The 14,374-nt window shown below is 37.1% G+C and overlaps 1 protein-coding gene across 3 annotated transcripts in view; it reads left to right on the forward strand.

Moving 5' to 3' along the window:
• SMYD3 (SET and MYND domain containing 3) overlaps window positions 1-14,374 on the forward strand; it is a 689,934-nt gene that overhangs the window by 175,935 nt on the left and 499,625 nt on the right. For all 3 annotated transcript variants that reach the window (XM_032389456.1, XM_032389458.1, XM_032389457.1), the window contains exon 5: window positions 900-1,036. In XM_032389456.1, coding sequence (XP_032245347.1) covers window positions 900-1,036 — 137 coding nt within the window. The remainder of the gene's footprint in view (window positions 1-899; window positions 1,037-14,374) is intronic.

Raw genomic sequence — 14,374 nt, forward strand, 5'->3', positions numbered from 1 at the left:
GTTTCTAGGAAGAAGTTGCTGCGGCTGAGGTCGAAGAGGTTGCTGCCCGTGTTCTCCTTTAGGATTTTGATGGACTCCTGTCTCACATTGAGGTCTTTCAACCATTTGGAGTCTATTTTTGTGTGTGGTGTAAGGAAATGGTCCAGTTTCATTCTTCTGCATGTGGCTGTCCAGTTTTCCCAACACCATTTGTTGAAGAGACTGTCTTTTTTCCATTGGACATTCTTTCCTGCTTTGTCAAAGATTAGTTGACCATAGAGTTGAGGGTCCATTTCTGGGCTCTCTATTCTGTTCCATTGATCTATGTGTCTGTTTTTGAGCAGCACCGCATCTTGTTTATTCAGTCTGGAAATAACTTGAAGTCGAGATTTCTTGGGTTGGTCCCTGTTTTCTTCTCAATGGACTTTTTATGTGACACATTTCACCAGTTGGACTCTAGCTGAACTTTTTACTTTGTGTTTTCTTTTGTTTTTGGTTTTGTTTTTTCCTTTGAGATATACTGTTTATCAGTTGGTCATGACCTGGTTGAAAATTGTTTCATGGGAAGATCTGCTTAAATTCACTTGACTTGACGCACTTGTGATGTCCAGGGTGATGTGGGGGACCTGTAACACACATCTTTCCTGATTTGGGTTGTAGTGTTTTTCATCTGTACATGTATTTATTTTGTTTGGATAGGTATTTGCTCTTATATTGTAGATGAAGTTTGGTGCAATTTAATTGATAATGTATGTATTGTAATATGTAGTTGCGAAAAAATAAAAAGGAACGTATTTGCTCTCTGTCAGAATGAAATCTAGAGAGGATAAATCTGGTTTAACAGCTAGCATTGAACACCTGAAAATTGTCCATTAAAAATTCACTGTGTGATTGTGCTATTTATTCTCTCTTTAAAAAAGATATTAACAAAATGACTGAAGATAAGAAAGAGGGCCTCAGGCAACTCGTAATGACATTTCAACATTTCATGAGAGAAGAAATCCAGGATGCTTCTCAGCTGCCACCTTCCTTTGACATTTTTGAAGCTTTCGCAAAAGTAAGTGTTAAGTATTTGATATCTTTGTTAATGCCGTAAATCAACTCTTTACTTCTCATTTTGTTGTTGATCCATGAAAATTTAGGACCTTCGTGCCTTAAATCATTCCCCTACCTTATTGAGTAGAGAATGAGAGAATGTATTGCTTATATTGAAAAGGGTATTATTACTTTTTCTGTTTTATCAGTACTCTTATTCCTGGCCTGCGTATGTTCATTGTCAGCACGCAAAGTGCTCTCTCATACTCTCAAGAGTATGCTTGCTTTTCTCCAGAGAAAACAGCCTATTCCCTTGTTTCTTACTAATGGATTTTTAAGGTTGTCATTGCATTCAGGTTTGTGATGTTGTTTCAGTGATGGATTTTGGTCTTTGAAGTGAAAAATATATTGGAATCCATTTCTTGATTATGTGAATTCTAAATAATATGAAAATATAACCATTTCTGATTTAAAAATAATTGTCTAAAAATCTGTTTAAATGTTTCAGGTTACTAAAATCCTGTGTTAGGTATAGAAAATAGGTTTAATTTCATATTTTTGTGTGTGGTCTCTTGGTAGTCACTACCTGACCTGCTCTGTTTGGAAATGATTCTGATGGTTGGTTTGGGCCCAGGGAGAAAGCATGCACTGGCTGATGCTTGCTGTCTGCCCTGGGATAAGGAAAAAGGATCAGATAATATCCCCACTGCTGCTCTGTGTTTGCTGTCCTTGCTTTCCCATATTGCATATTTTGGTTTCCTTAAATATTGACCATATTTTAATAACAAGTAAAATTTTACATTTGATGGTGATTTTGCCAGTGGTGTGACAATTCGTAAGTGCACATCTACTAACATATTAATCCCATGAATATTTTTAAAGTGTGTTTTGTAATTTACCCATTTTCTAAGAATTCAAAAGTGATTTGTGTGATTGCTATTCTTGTTTTTCTCAAATGTATTTTTATACTTCAGAGTATGTTTTTATGATTTTCTGGTAACATCACCTTAGCATTACATTCTGGTTTGTCTACAGTTTAAAACTGATTTCAAAATACAGTGTTTACTTATAATACATATGAGAAGTGTCTCATGTGTTTATTTCACGTCCTTCTGAAAATCATAACCTTTAGGAGTATCGTGTGTACAATACACACAGGTGCTTTTGATGTTAGGTGCTCTACAGAGTGATACCTCCTGAAAGATAAAAATACGCCTTGTGTTGACTGTACCTTCATTCCTAGTGTTAAGTCCGTGGCTTTTCGTGACAGTTGTTTCTGTTTTAGAAATTGCTCAAGTGGTAATTACTGGTGCTACTAGTATTTATGGGAAATATTTAAAAATACTTTCTATTGCTCAATGTAACGTGTGAATTACTCTCTTATTTCTCTTATTTTTTTTTAAATTTTAATTTCATATATCTCACAGTGAAATTCTTTCCATGCTGTGTAGGGAAAAGTTCTGTCATTGTGAATAAGTAGAGAAAGTTTTAATATGTTCTCCCTTCTCCCCACATAGTCGTATTTGCTATTGCCACGAAAGTAGAAGACAAACATCTCTGAGATTTTGGGGTGGAAGTGGACTCAGAGCTGTGATTTTTTCCATATAATGTAGGTTAAAGCAACATTAACCTATGGCTCCTATACTTCCTTGTAAAAGTTTTATTAAGGTTTTATAAATTGCTGTTAGTTTTCTGCTTATACATATGTCCTTAAAAGAGATCACTTTCCTCCTCCTCCTCTTTTTCTCCCCACCTTCTTTTTCTTTGTCATCTTTTTTTTTTTTTTTTTAAATAGAATAGTCTAGGGGTCCCTGGGTGGCTCTGTCGGTTAGGTGTCGGCCTTCAGTTAAGTGTCTGCCTTCGGCTCAGGTCATGATCCCGGGGTCCTGGGATCGAGCCCTGAGTCGGGCTCCTTGCTTAGCAGGGAGTCTGCTTCTCCCTCTCCCTCTGCCCCTCTCTCTCTCTGTCTGTCTCTTTCTCTGTCAAGTAAATAAGTAAAATCTTAAAAAAATAGAATAGTCTAATATTAAGGTAATTGGTGTCATGCATACCTCAGGGATGAGCTGCTAACATTGCAAGGTGATGGAGTAGGTCATGACAAATGCATTGGCAGTGGTTGGAGAAACTTGGGCGGAGGATTTTATTCCTGTGCCTCTCTCCCTGTCTCAGTGGCATAGAATTAACCAGAGAGGAATGGACCCCACGTGTGTACTGCCCACAGCCCACAGATACACAGACTGTCAGGCATGGTTCCAGGCTGCCCTGCCTTTCTCAACCTCATGCACCAACTTTCCAGTTTATGCTTTGACGAAGGCTGGCTTTGCCTGGTCCCAATAAAGAAAATCCTGTTTTATGTTTTGCTTTTGGTCCCCTTCATTTATATTCATTCTGGTTCTATGCAGGTTTTAGACATGCTAAGCTTATATCTTAGCTCATCTCATGGTCACTTAAGGCAGAAGGAATTCTGAGACCTTTTCTACATTTGTTTATATCCTAATTTTTTTTACTTTTTGATTATGGACTTTTCCAAACATTCATGAAAGTAGAGAAATTAGTACAATGAATCCTCATGTCTCTGTCACCTGGTTTCAATAATTTTCAAACTTGTTTTACATCTGATATTTTTAATACTTAGATTTCAGACAAATGCGCTTTATTTAAAATTCAGATTTCCAAACATTCCTTACAATTAGTCTTTTATAATGAAGCCTCTTGGCCACCTGAGAAGTTACTGAATTCACTTATTAAATTAAGCAGACCTTTTAAATTTTTTTTGCAGGCCTACCATGTGCAAAGCATTCTTGATTCAGGTTATGGAAACATGTGGCTAATTATGAATCAGAAAATTATCTACCAAGGCAAAAACCTTAGCAAGTCAAAAGTCTTACTTGGGGATATGTTATATATGTTAAACTTGAACTTGCCTGGAATCAAAAGGGCTCAGTGGAGGATGAGAAGGTTCTTAAACCTGAGCGCATGATTCATTCTCGGTAGGCTTTTTGTCTTTTTTCTTTTTCTTCTTCATCTTTTTTTTTTTTTTAAGTTAACATACAGTGTGGTATTAGTTTTAGTTGTACAATATAGTGATTCAACACTTCCATACATCATCTGGTGAATATTATGACAGGTGCACTCCTTAATCCCCATTACCCATTTCACCTACTCTGCCCCTCCCCCCACCGAACTATCTGTGTGTTCTCTATAGCTGAGAGTCTGTTTCTTGATTTCTCTCTCTCTCTCTTCCTCTCTTTTCCCTTTGCTCGTTTGTTTTGTTTCTTAAACTCCACATATGAATGAAATCATATGGTATTTGTCTTTCTCTGACTGACGTATTTCACTTAACATATACTCTAGCTCCATCCATGTCATTGCAAATGGCAAGATTTCATTCTTTTTTATAGCTGAGTAATATTCCATTGTAGATACAAACCACATCTTCTTTTTTTGTGTGTGTGTGATTTTTTTTAAATTTTATTTTATTATGTTATGTTAGTCACCATTCATTACATCATTAGTTTTTGATGTAGTGTTCCATGATTCATTGTTTGCGTATAACACCCAGTGCTCCATTCAGTACGTGCCCTCCTTAATACCCATCACCAGGCTAATCCACCCCCCCCCACCCCCCTCCCCTCTAAAACCCTCAGTTTGTTTCTCAGAGTCCATAGTCTCTCATGGTTCGTCTCCCCCTCCGATTTCCCCCCCTTCATTTTTCCCTTCCTACTATCTTCTTTTTTTTTTAAAAATATAATGTATTATTTGTTTCAGAGGTACAGGTCTGTGATTCATCAGTCTTACACTATTCACAGCGCTCACTGTAGCACATACCCTCCCCAGTGTCTATCACCCAGCCACCCCATCCCTCCCACCCCCCACCACTCCAGCAACCCTTAGTTTGTTTCCTGAGATTAAGAAGTCCTCATATCAGTGAGATCATAGGATACTTGTCTTTCTCTGATTGACTTATTTCGCTTAGCATAATACCCTCCAGTTCTATCCACGTCGTTGCAAATGGCAAGATTTCTTTCTTTTTTTGATGGCTGCATAATATTCCATTGTGTATATATATACCACATCTTCTTTATCCATTCATCTGTTGATGGACATCTAGGCTCTTTCCATAGTTTGGCTATTGTGGACGTTGCTGCTATAAACACTGGGGTGCACATGCCCCTTCGGATCACTACGTTTGTATCTTTGGGGTAAATACCCAGTAGGGCAATTGCTGGATCGTATGGTAGCTCCATTTTCAACTTTTTGAGGAACCTCCATACTGTTTTCCAGAGTGGCTGCACCAGCTTGCATTCCCACCAACAGTGTAGGAGGGTTCCGCTTTCTCCGCATCCTTGCCAACATCTGTCGTTTCCTGATTTGTTAATTTTAGCCATTCTGACTGGTGTGAGGTGGTATCTCATTGAGGTTTTGATTTGGATTTCCCTGATGCTGAGCGATGTTGAACACTTTTTCATGTGTCTGTTGGCCATTTGGATGTCTTCTTTGGAAAAATGTCTGTTCATGTCTTCTGCCCATTTCTTGATTGGATTATTTGTTCTTTGGGTGTTGAGTTTGATAAGTTCTTTATAGATTTTGGATACTAGCCCTTTATCTGATACGTCATTTGCAAATACCTTCTCCCATTCTGTCAGTTGTCTTTTGGTTTTGTTGACTGTTTCCTTTGCTGTGCAAAAGCTGTTTATCTTGATGAAGTCTCAGTAGTTCATTTTTGCCCTTGCTTCCCTTGCCTTTGGCGATGTTTCTAGGAAGAAGTTGCTGCGGCTGAGGTCGAAGAGGTTGCTGCCTGTGTTCTCCTCGAGGATTTTGATGGATTTCTGTCTCACATTGAGGTCTTTCATCCATTTTGAGTCTATTTTTGTGTGTGGTGTAAGGAAATGGTCCAGTTTCATTCTTCTGCATGTGACTGTCCAATTTTCCCAACACCATTTGTTGAAGAGACTGTCTTTTTTCCATTGGACATTCTTTCCTGCTTTGTCGAAGATTAGTTGACCATAGAGTTGCGGGTCCATTTCTGGGCTTTCTATTCTGTTCCATTGATCTACGTGTCTGTTTTTGTGCCAGTACCATACTGTCTTGATGATGACAGCTTTGTAATAGAGCTTCAAGTCCAGAATTGTGATGCCACCAGCTTTGCTTTTCTTTTTCAACATTCTTCTGGCTATTCGGGGTCTTTTCTGGTTCCATACAAATTTTACGATTATTTGTACCATTTCTTTGAAAAAAAGTGGATGGTATTTTGATAGGGATTGCATTAAATGTGTAGATTGCTCTAGGTAGCATTGACATCTTCACAATATTTGTTCTTCCAATCCATGAGCATGGAACGTTTTTCCATTTCTTTGTGTCTTCCTGAATTTCTTTCATGAGTATTCTATAGTTTTCTGAGTACAGATCCTTTGCCTCTTTGGTTAGATTTATTCATAGGTATCTTATGGTTTGGTTTTGGGTGCAATTGTAAATGGGATCGACTCCTTAATTTCTCTTTCTTCGGTCTTGTTGTTGGTGTATAGAAATGCAACTAATTTCTGTGCATTGTTTTTATATCCTGCCACTTTACTGAATTCCTGTATGACTTCTAGCATTTTTGGGGTGGAGTCTTTGGGGTTTTGCACATAAAGAATCATATCATCTGCAAATAGTGAGTGTTTCACCACTTGTTTGCCTATTCGGATGCCTTTTATTTCTTTTTGTTGTCTGATTCACATCTTCATTTCTACGAGCCCCTTCTCCTTCCCACCCCACACTTTTTTTCTTCCACTTCTATCTACAAACGAGATTTTGGGTTAGGTTTCAAAATGGATTTATCTTAGTGTGACAGCTACTATGGTTCAGTCTACTGATTGAATTCTAAATATTTGCCACAAATACAGAAAAATGTTCATACTACTCTTAATAAATATAAACTTTAAAGGGCAAGAGAATAACAATTAAAGAAGGACAAATTTATTCTTTTTTATTTTTTAAGAGTATTTATCTGAGAGAGAGAGAGCGCGTGCGCACACACAGAGAGGGGGAGAAGCAGGTTCCCTACTGAGCAGGGAGCCCGATGCAGGGCTCAATCCCGGGACTCCGAGATCATGACCTGAGCCCAAGGCAAATCCTTAACAGACTGAGCCACCCACGCACCCTGAGAAAGACAAATTTAAATGGCATGCTGAATAGTATGATGGTTAAGTTGTTTTCTGAGACTAGAAAATGAAATTCCCTTGGTCTTGATTTCCTCATCTGTTAATGGGAATCATCATCATCATCGTATCTACTTCAGAGATGAAAGTGAGGATTAAGTCAGAAGTACTTAGTGTAACACATATTACTAATTTCAACTACTGCTGGCCCCACCTCCCAGCTTAATTTTTATTTGGGTCTAAAGTTTCAGTGTTTTATGTCTCCTTGTGTCAGGAGCCAGTCTGCGACTCAGTGTAAACCAGAGTCTCGGAGGGGGGCTCACAGCTGTGCCCAGTGCTGGTGTCTCTTGAAATGCTGAGAATTACCTATAGCTCTTGTGAATGGGAATCTTTTACTGTTTCCTGCATTCATTAACAACAAAGTAGTTCCTTGAGATGTCACAAAGGACATACAGAGGTAAGCTTCCCATGATGAATGAAATGTTTCTCACGCATGCATTTTCGAAGGATGAAATGAATTTAGAAGATTCATTAATTATCATGTTATAATTCACTGAAATGGCATGGAATGTGTAGTATTTCTGTATTCTGTCCCTCAAAATGTATATTGAATGTTATTTATAATGGTTATTAATGCCTAAACTTAATGTCAGTAGACCTGGGTTTGAGTTTATTTCCTATGCAAAGAACAGATTTTTTAGAGATTATTATGCAGAGTTCGAGAAACATATACTTAATTATTTTTTCTGGACTTTAAGCTTTCTTTTCTAAAAATGCATTTGGTAAACCAATTAGAGATGTGATAAGATCAGTGCAATAAAATAGAAAATGAACTAGTTGCATAAAATGTTTCAAAAACAGACATTAAATTGGAAGCAACTATAATTGAAGTTGCCTTCCTGACCACAAAATGTGTCATTGTGTTTCCAGAGCACTCTGCAAAGTACTTTTTAACTCTGTAATATTGTACAACTGCCACAGAATTTATTGATTAGAAAGTCCACATCTGTTTGAGAAGATGTTCTCTCCCTTTTCCTTTCAAACAAAATAATTCTGGTAGCATGTTATTTTTATTCTTTAGGGCACATATGTGACCTCCAGAGCCTGCCTTTCTAAACTCTAAATTTTAATGTTATTAGTTGCAGCTGGTTTTGCAGTATACACTGTGCTTGTACAGACTTGAAAATGAGAAGGGTTTTTTTGTACTATGGTACTTAAAATTTCCATTCATTTTTATCCTGATCAAATTGCTTTTTACTGGAAGAGAGTTCTTTTTTATTGGAGAAGCAGTGGAAAATGTGTTCACACAAGAATCTTGCTAATTCATAACAGGAAAAGAAATAGTAATTTAATACTTTTGATTGAGATATGTTAGAAATAAGACACAAGAAAATACTAATGATATTAGTATATCCGAGCCTGCATACTTATATTTGGCTGCTGTGTGCTGAGAGTGTTACAAATCTATGTTATATTCTGCCATAACCTCATAATTTTAGTAAAGTGTGTAAAATCAGCAAGAAGGAAAAATTACTAAATAATCATTTTTTGGTCCTTTTTATTCACTGAAGAGCATCGTGCCTCAGTAGAAAGTAAGAACAAACTTGTTCTTGATATATTCAGTTTTTAATTTAAAATTTTGTTAGCCCTCTTATTCTAGATTTAGTGGTGCCTTTATTACTTCAGTGTTGCTGGTAGGCTAATTTGTGGGTAGAATATTACTTCTGTTGGTTTCAAAGGTCAGGAGTGTGTATGTTTGCCATTCGAGGGTTTCAAGTTCATGTAGGACCAAGTTTTAGAGCCTTTTTGTTGATCAGCTCAGTTGGGTTTCCCCACTGTAGCATGCTAGAAAGTAGTAAAGAAAGCAATCTTTTGAATTAATAAAGTGATGAATTATCTAATTACAAAGTTGATGTGAAATGTCAGTATGATAACTTTGACTGCATTATTAAATGATCCCAGAGACTGATCAGATGTGCCTGGGTTCCATTAAGGAAAAATATGCCATTAAATATTTACTATTCAAAGCGAGCAGACACACCAGGATTGCTAACCTCTGATCACCGGGGTGCTTGTATCTGTTGGTTTGGAGGTAGCTGCTAGATAAGACTTCTCTCGTGTCTGCTCAGCACAGCTGCTAGAAGACTTGCTTGTCAGGATGTTACCTCTCCTCTGGTTTTAAGGAGAACAGGCAAACAGCCAAGATGCTTAACTGCATGCAGATCCTGGCATTCACATTATGAAATGCTGACGCACTTATGATTTATATGGTTTTCTTTTTATTACAATAAATTGAATCTCTGTGTAGGTTCAAGAGACTATTATTCTCAAAAACATTCTTCCAAGTAAAGTGACATTTGTAGGACACTTGGGCTTTCATAACAAAACAAGTCATTGTGTTTTTAATGTGTGTTTCATGTTCTTCATTTTTAGCCATTCAGTTAATCTTCATTTAAGTGTAAATAACCTATGATGAGTTGGTGTATATTTATTATAAAGACCAAATGCTAGCGAACTTCTGAAGTTGGGAAGGATAATTAGTAAATTCTTAATCAGCATTTTTATTCGTATCTCTGTTGGTCAAGGTTAATTGCTTATGAAAGGCTAATGCTGTAATTAAAACTATTGATGGATAAACGTGTTTGCCAAGCCTTGTTGCCTTCTCTGTTTAAGTGTACAACCTGCCATTAATAGAGGCAATATTTTTTAAATGACAATATGTCATGGTGAAATGGCAGATGTTGCTTTCCTTGCTTTGGCCTTTCCTTCAGTGGCAAGAACTGGAGTGCTGAGTCTGCCTACCCGAGTGTGATTTTTTAGTTTATTTTTAATTTTTAAAATTTTCTTAAAGTTTTTATTTATTTATTTGACAGAGATTGAGAGAGAGAGAGAGAACACAAGCAGGGGAAGGGGAAGGAGCAGAGGGAGAAGGAGAAGCAGACTCCCCGCTGAGCAGGGAGCCCAACATGGGGCTTGATCCCAGGATCCTGGGATCATGACCTGAGCCGAAGGCAGACACTTAACCGACTGAGCCACCCAGGTGCTCCTCAATTGTGACTTTTTTAGCACCAGGAATTACATTTCATTTTGAATCCCTAGCCATCTTCATGGTATGCAGTAGGTATTTAATTGATGACTGAACGAAGGACTGCATGAAAACTGTCCAGTTTTTTGTTTTATGGAGTGTATTTTTTTAAATATGTCTGAAAAATAATACATTACTACAAGCATATAAGATTTAACGTGGTAAAATCCAAGAAGTTCAGTAAGTTCGTTGATAGGTCAGGATCAGAGAGGCTGCCATTATCTTCAGTTCTTTAGGAAATGATGAATCATCATGTTACTTATTACAGAGTTCAGCATACCTTTTCTTTAAAAGCCCGGATGGTCAGTGTGGCTTCGTAGGCCAAGAGGCAAAAGTGAATTTTTACTGTATCTTGGCAGTTTGTAGTGTCTGCTGAGAGTGCAACTTCTTAACCTCAGTGTTGGCACCGGAAAGCCTCCCTGGGACACATGTAAGTGAACAGGGGGGCTGCGTTCTAATAAAACTTTGTTTACGGACACTGAACGTTGATTTTCATATACTTTTCACTTGTCCCCGAATATTCTTTTTATTCCCCCCACCACAAACATTTAAAAATGTAGGCAAACACTCTAAGCTTGCGGGCTGTTCAGAAACAGGTGGAGGGCCAGACTTGGGCCATGGACCATTGTTTGCCATCTCTTGAATTATTCTTTGTAAGCCAGAGAAATTTTTGCACTCAGAAGGAAGCAGAATATATGCTACCAGAAAATTCTCTGAGAATTAAAAAACAAAAGATAGGGGCACCTGGGTGCTGCAGTTGGTTAAGTGATTGACTCTTGGTTTCGGTTTGGGTCATGATCTCAGGGTCATAGGATTGAGTCCTGCATCAGGCTCCGTGCTGGGTATGGAGTCTGCTTGAGATTCTCTCTCCCTTTCCCTCTGCCCCTCCTGCTTGTGCTGTCTCTCTCTCTTTCTCTCAAATAAATAAGTCTTTAAAAAGAAAAAGGATAGAAAATATTTTATCTGTTACCTTCCAACAAGCCATTAGCTCTACAGTTGCCAATCATGTTCGTAGCACAGTAGTGTACAGTAGTTGATTTTTGAGTTTATTTTTTATTCCAAGGAGATTTAACTTAGTAAGTTAAAAATGGTTCATTTCAATAATACAGTGGGATAGATGTACTATTGCACTAAAGGTTAGGAATAAATAAAATTGTTAAATAGAAAAAAGTGTGTACTTTATTAATGTATTATGTACTTACACTTTCATTCTTAGTTTTTTGTTTTTTAACTGCTGGTGTTATATTTTGTTATTTTGCCTTCAAATGAAATGTAAAGATACAATTTTCTGGTAGAAATAATTTTGACCGTGTTACTCAAGTTCAGAAAGTTTTTGTTTGATTCTTTATATCTTTTTTAAAATTATGGATATCGTGCTCAGACCTTACATATTGTGGTTTGACTATTTCTGTTAGGAATGAGAAGGACCTCTCGTGGGAGGAAAAAAAAAAATACGTTTTAGGGGTATACTTTGAATAATAATAAAAATTATGATAAACTGCTCTGTTACATTTTATAACCAGCAGAAACAGGGTGAAATTTTAATGGCAGAAATTAGACATTGCTATTTGATATGGAAAATAAGGTGACTCGGTATATTACAAATATAAGAGAATTTGGGGATGGCTTCTCAAAGCCAGATTAACAAATATGTCCTTATCAAGAGAGAACAAAACCTCACTAGTCTCTGTCAAGGGTCAATTTTCATTAAAATTTTTATTTTCAGTACCTAGTGTTAGATGTTTAAAGAGACATATTCAGCTAAGTGTTCATTTATGAAATAATGAGGGATGGAAGGAAAGTCTTGTCCTATTAGGCAAGTTGATTATGACTCAGTATCTGGAAGAGCTTTAATATTCGAGTGGTCCAACCATGTATCAGGCTGCCTTGACACAGCTTGGAGCTACCTGTCCTTGGAAGGGTTTCATTCAGGATCAGCATCTCATGTCAGGATGAATTATCTCCATGAGTATAAGGTAGGGCTGGTGCTCTTTGAGTTCATGGTATTCATGGTAATCATGGAAGGAGGCTAGTATATCTTCCCCTATCCTTTATATCCAGGTCCTTCTTTTTCCCAAAGTTTCAGTGCAAATCTTTGACGAAATCCACCTGACTAGGATTAATCTGTTCCTGTTGTAAAATCAGTGGTCACTGGCATTTGCTCTGCCAACCACTTGGCAACTGTGAATATTCTCTATTTTTATTGGTTATATGTCTTCATTGCCTATACTTAGTGAGAACAGAATCATGTACCCAGTACCCTCCTTCAACACAGAAGCTGACAATTTTAGGATTGACAAGATCACAGGAAGTATCCAGGTCCGTGGCCTCTCTGCTCCTCTTGCCACGATACATCAGTTGTGGCTCAGAGAAGGTCAGGTACTCACCTGGTGATGGAAGAATGCTAAAGTTTAGGTCCTTTGAGCTCCAAAATGTAGGTCCTTTGAGCTCAGTCAAATGTTCTTTCTGTTAGTTGATGCCCCAGTACTCAAGAACTAGCTTCTAAGTTGAAGTAAAAATGTGATACAACAAACAATTTAGCAGTACAAACAACTTTTCAGCAATATCTCTTCCTTATATATATATTTTTTCAGCTTTATTGGTATGTAATTTACATATAGCATTATGTACATGTAAGGTGTACAGAGTGTTGATTTTCTACACATATATTGCAAAATGATTTCAGGTTAGCTAACACCTTCATTATATCACATAATTACCATTTGTTTTTTTATGGTGAAAACACATAAGAACTCAATTTTCAAATATATAATATAGTGTTATTGGCTATAAACACCGTGCTGTCCAATAGATTTCCATTACTTATTCGTCTTATAGCTGGAAGTATGTGCCCTTTGATAAATATCTACCAGTTTTCCCCCTTTCACCCTCCATTCCTTATATTGAAGGTTATCTGTATAAGGCCAGAAAAGAATGAATAAGTTACACCATAGGATTACTTGTGTCAGCGTTTGAAACTAGAATAGATTCGATTATCTGTATAATGATGAGTTTCAGTCTCAGGGAGTCTATGTTTAAGTGATTATGGCTTTCCATACCAGCTAGGTACCCTTCTTCAGTAACTCAGTTATAAACAGAACTGCTGTATCATATACTTGACAGTATGTGGATTTGTTCTTCATCTTCTGTCCCATACTCAACCAAGAAGCCAATGAATATTAGACCCTGGTCTTTGTCTTACATCGGTAGATCAAGAGACAACTGAAGGATCTATCATGAGTTGCCCGGTGCTCCACTACCCTGATTTCATTTCATTTCATTTTATTTTATTTTATTTATTTTTTTAACTCTACAATGTAGCTTAACAACTATAATCACATTATAGCTCTTACAGACAGCCCTCTGAGTCATTATTGTTTTTATTCCTTTTGCAGATGAGGAATGCTTAAGGTCACACTGTTTTAAAAACAAAAAAAGCCAGAGCTTTAACCTGGCTCTCTTAATCTCAGATTTTCCCCTTATTCCACCATACTGCATTCTGGGTTATGTTAGTTCTGTGTTAGAGCTCTAATCATGAACTATTCTATGCCTTAGGAGTGAAATCCATGGTGAGTGAAATGAGAATATTTGATAAGATTTCTATCACTAATACTAAAGTAGTGCTATAGGCAAAGCTCTGAGTTATTTAATTAGGATTTCTGCTATTTTCATACAGGTGGTACATCCTGTCTTACACACCTCTCTCCCTCATATATTTAAATCTAAATAAGTGCCGGTAGGGTGTGTGGGAGGAGGGTGGGTTTTTTATATCAAATGTTTCTGAGCTGAAGCTGCCACAACTCTAGGTGACAGTAAAGGTGATTGGAACGGAATTTGCATGGAGTTAAGCTACTTTGTGAAATCTGGTTCCATAACCTTGAAGTACTGAATATTAAAACATTAATTATTCAAGAGCCTTTAGCCTGGATCTGTCTCATTTTCAAGCCATTAGTAGAGGTGGCTTTTTTAATGATTCTATAAATATTTACATTTACAGATTAGAATATTTTATAATATAGTAGAATATATGTGCAATATAGAAGAAAATCCTCTTCGACCTTCTTGGGTACTTCTTTTTCTCTGAGGAGTATTTATGTGACCTTAAAATTTATACCTGATATTAATGGGATAGGCA

Source organism: Phoca vitulina, unplaced genomic scaffold, assembly GCF_004348235.1.
Source record: "Phoca vitulina isolate PV1807 unplaced genomic scaffold, GSC_HSeal_1.0 scaffold54, whole genome shotgun sequence".
Taxonomy (NCBI): Eukaryota; Metazoa; Chordata; class Mammalia; order Carnivora; family Phocidae; genus Phoca; species Phoca vitulina.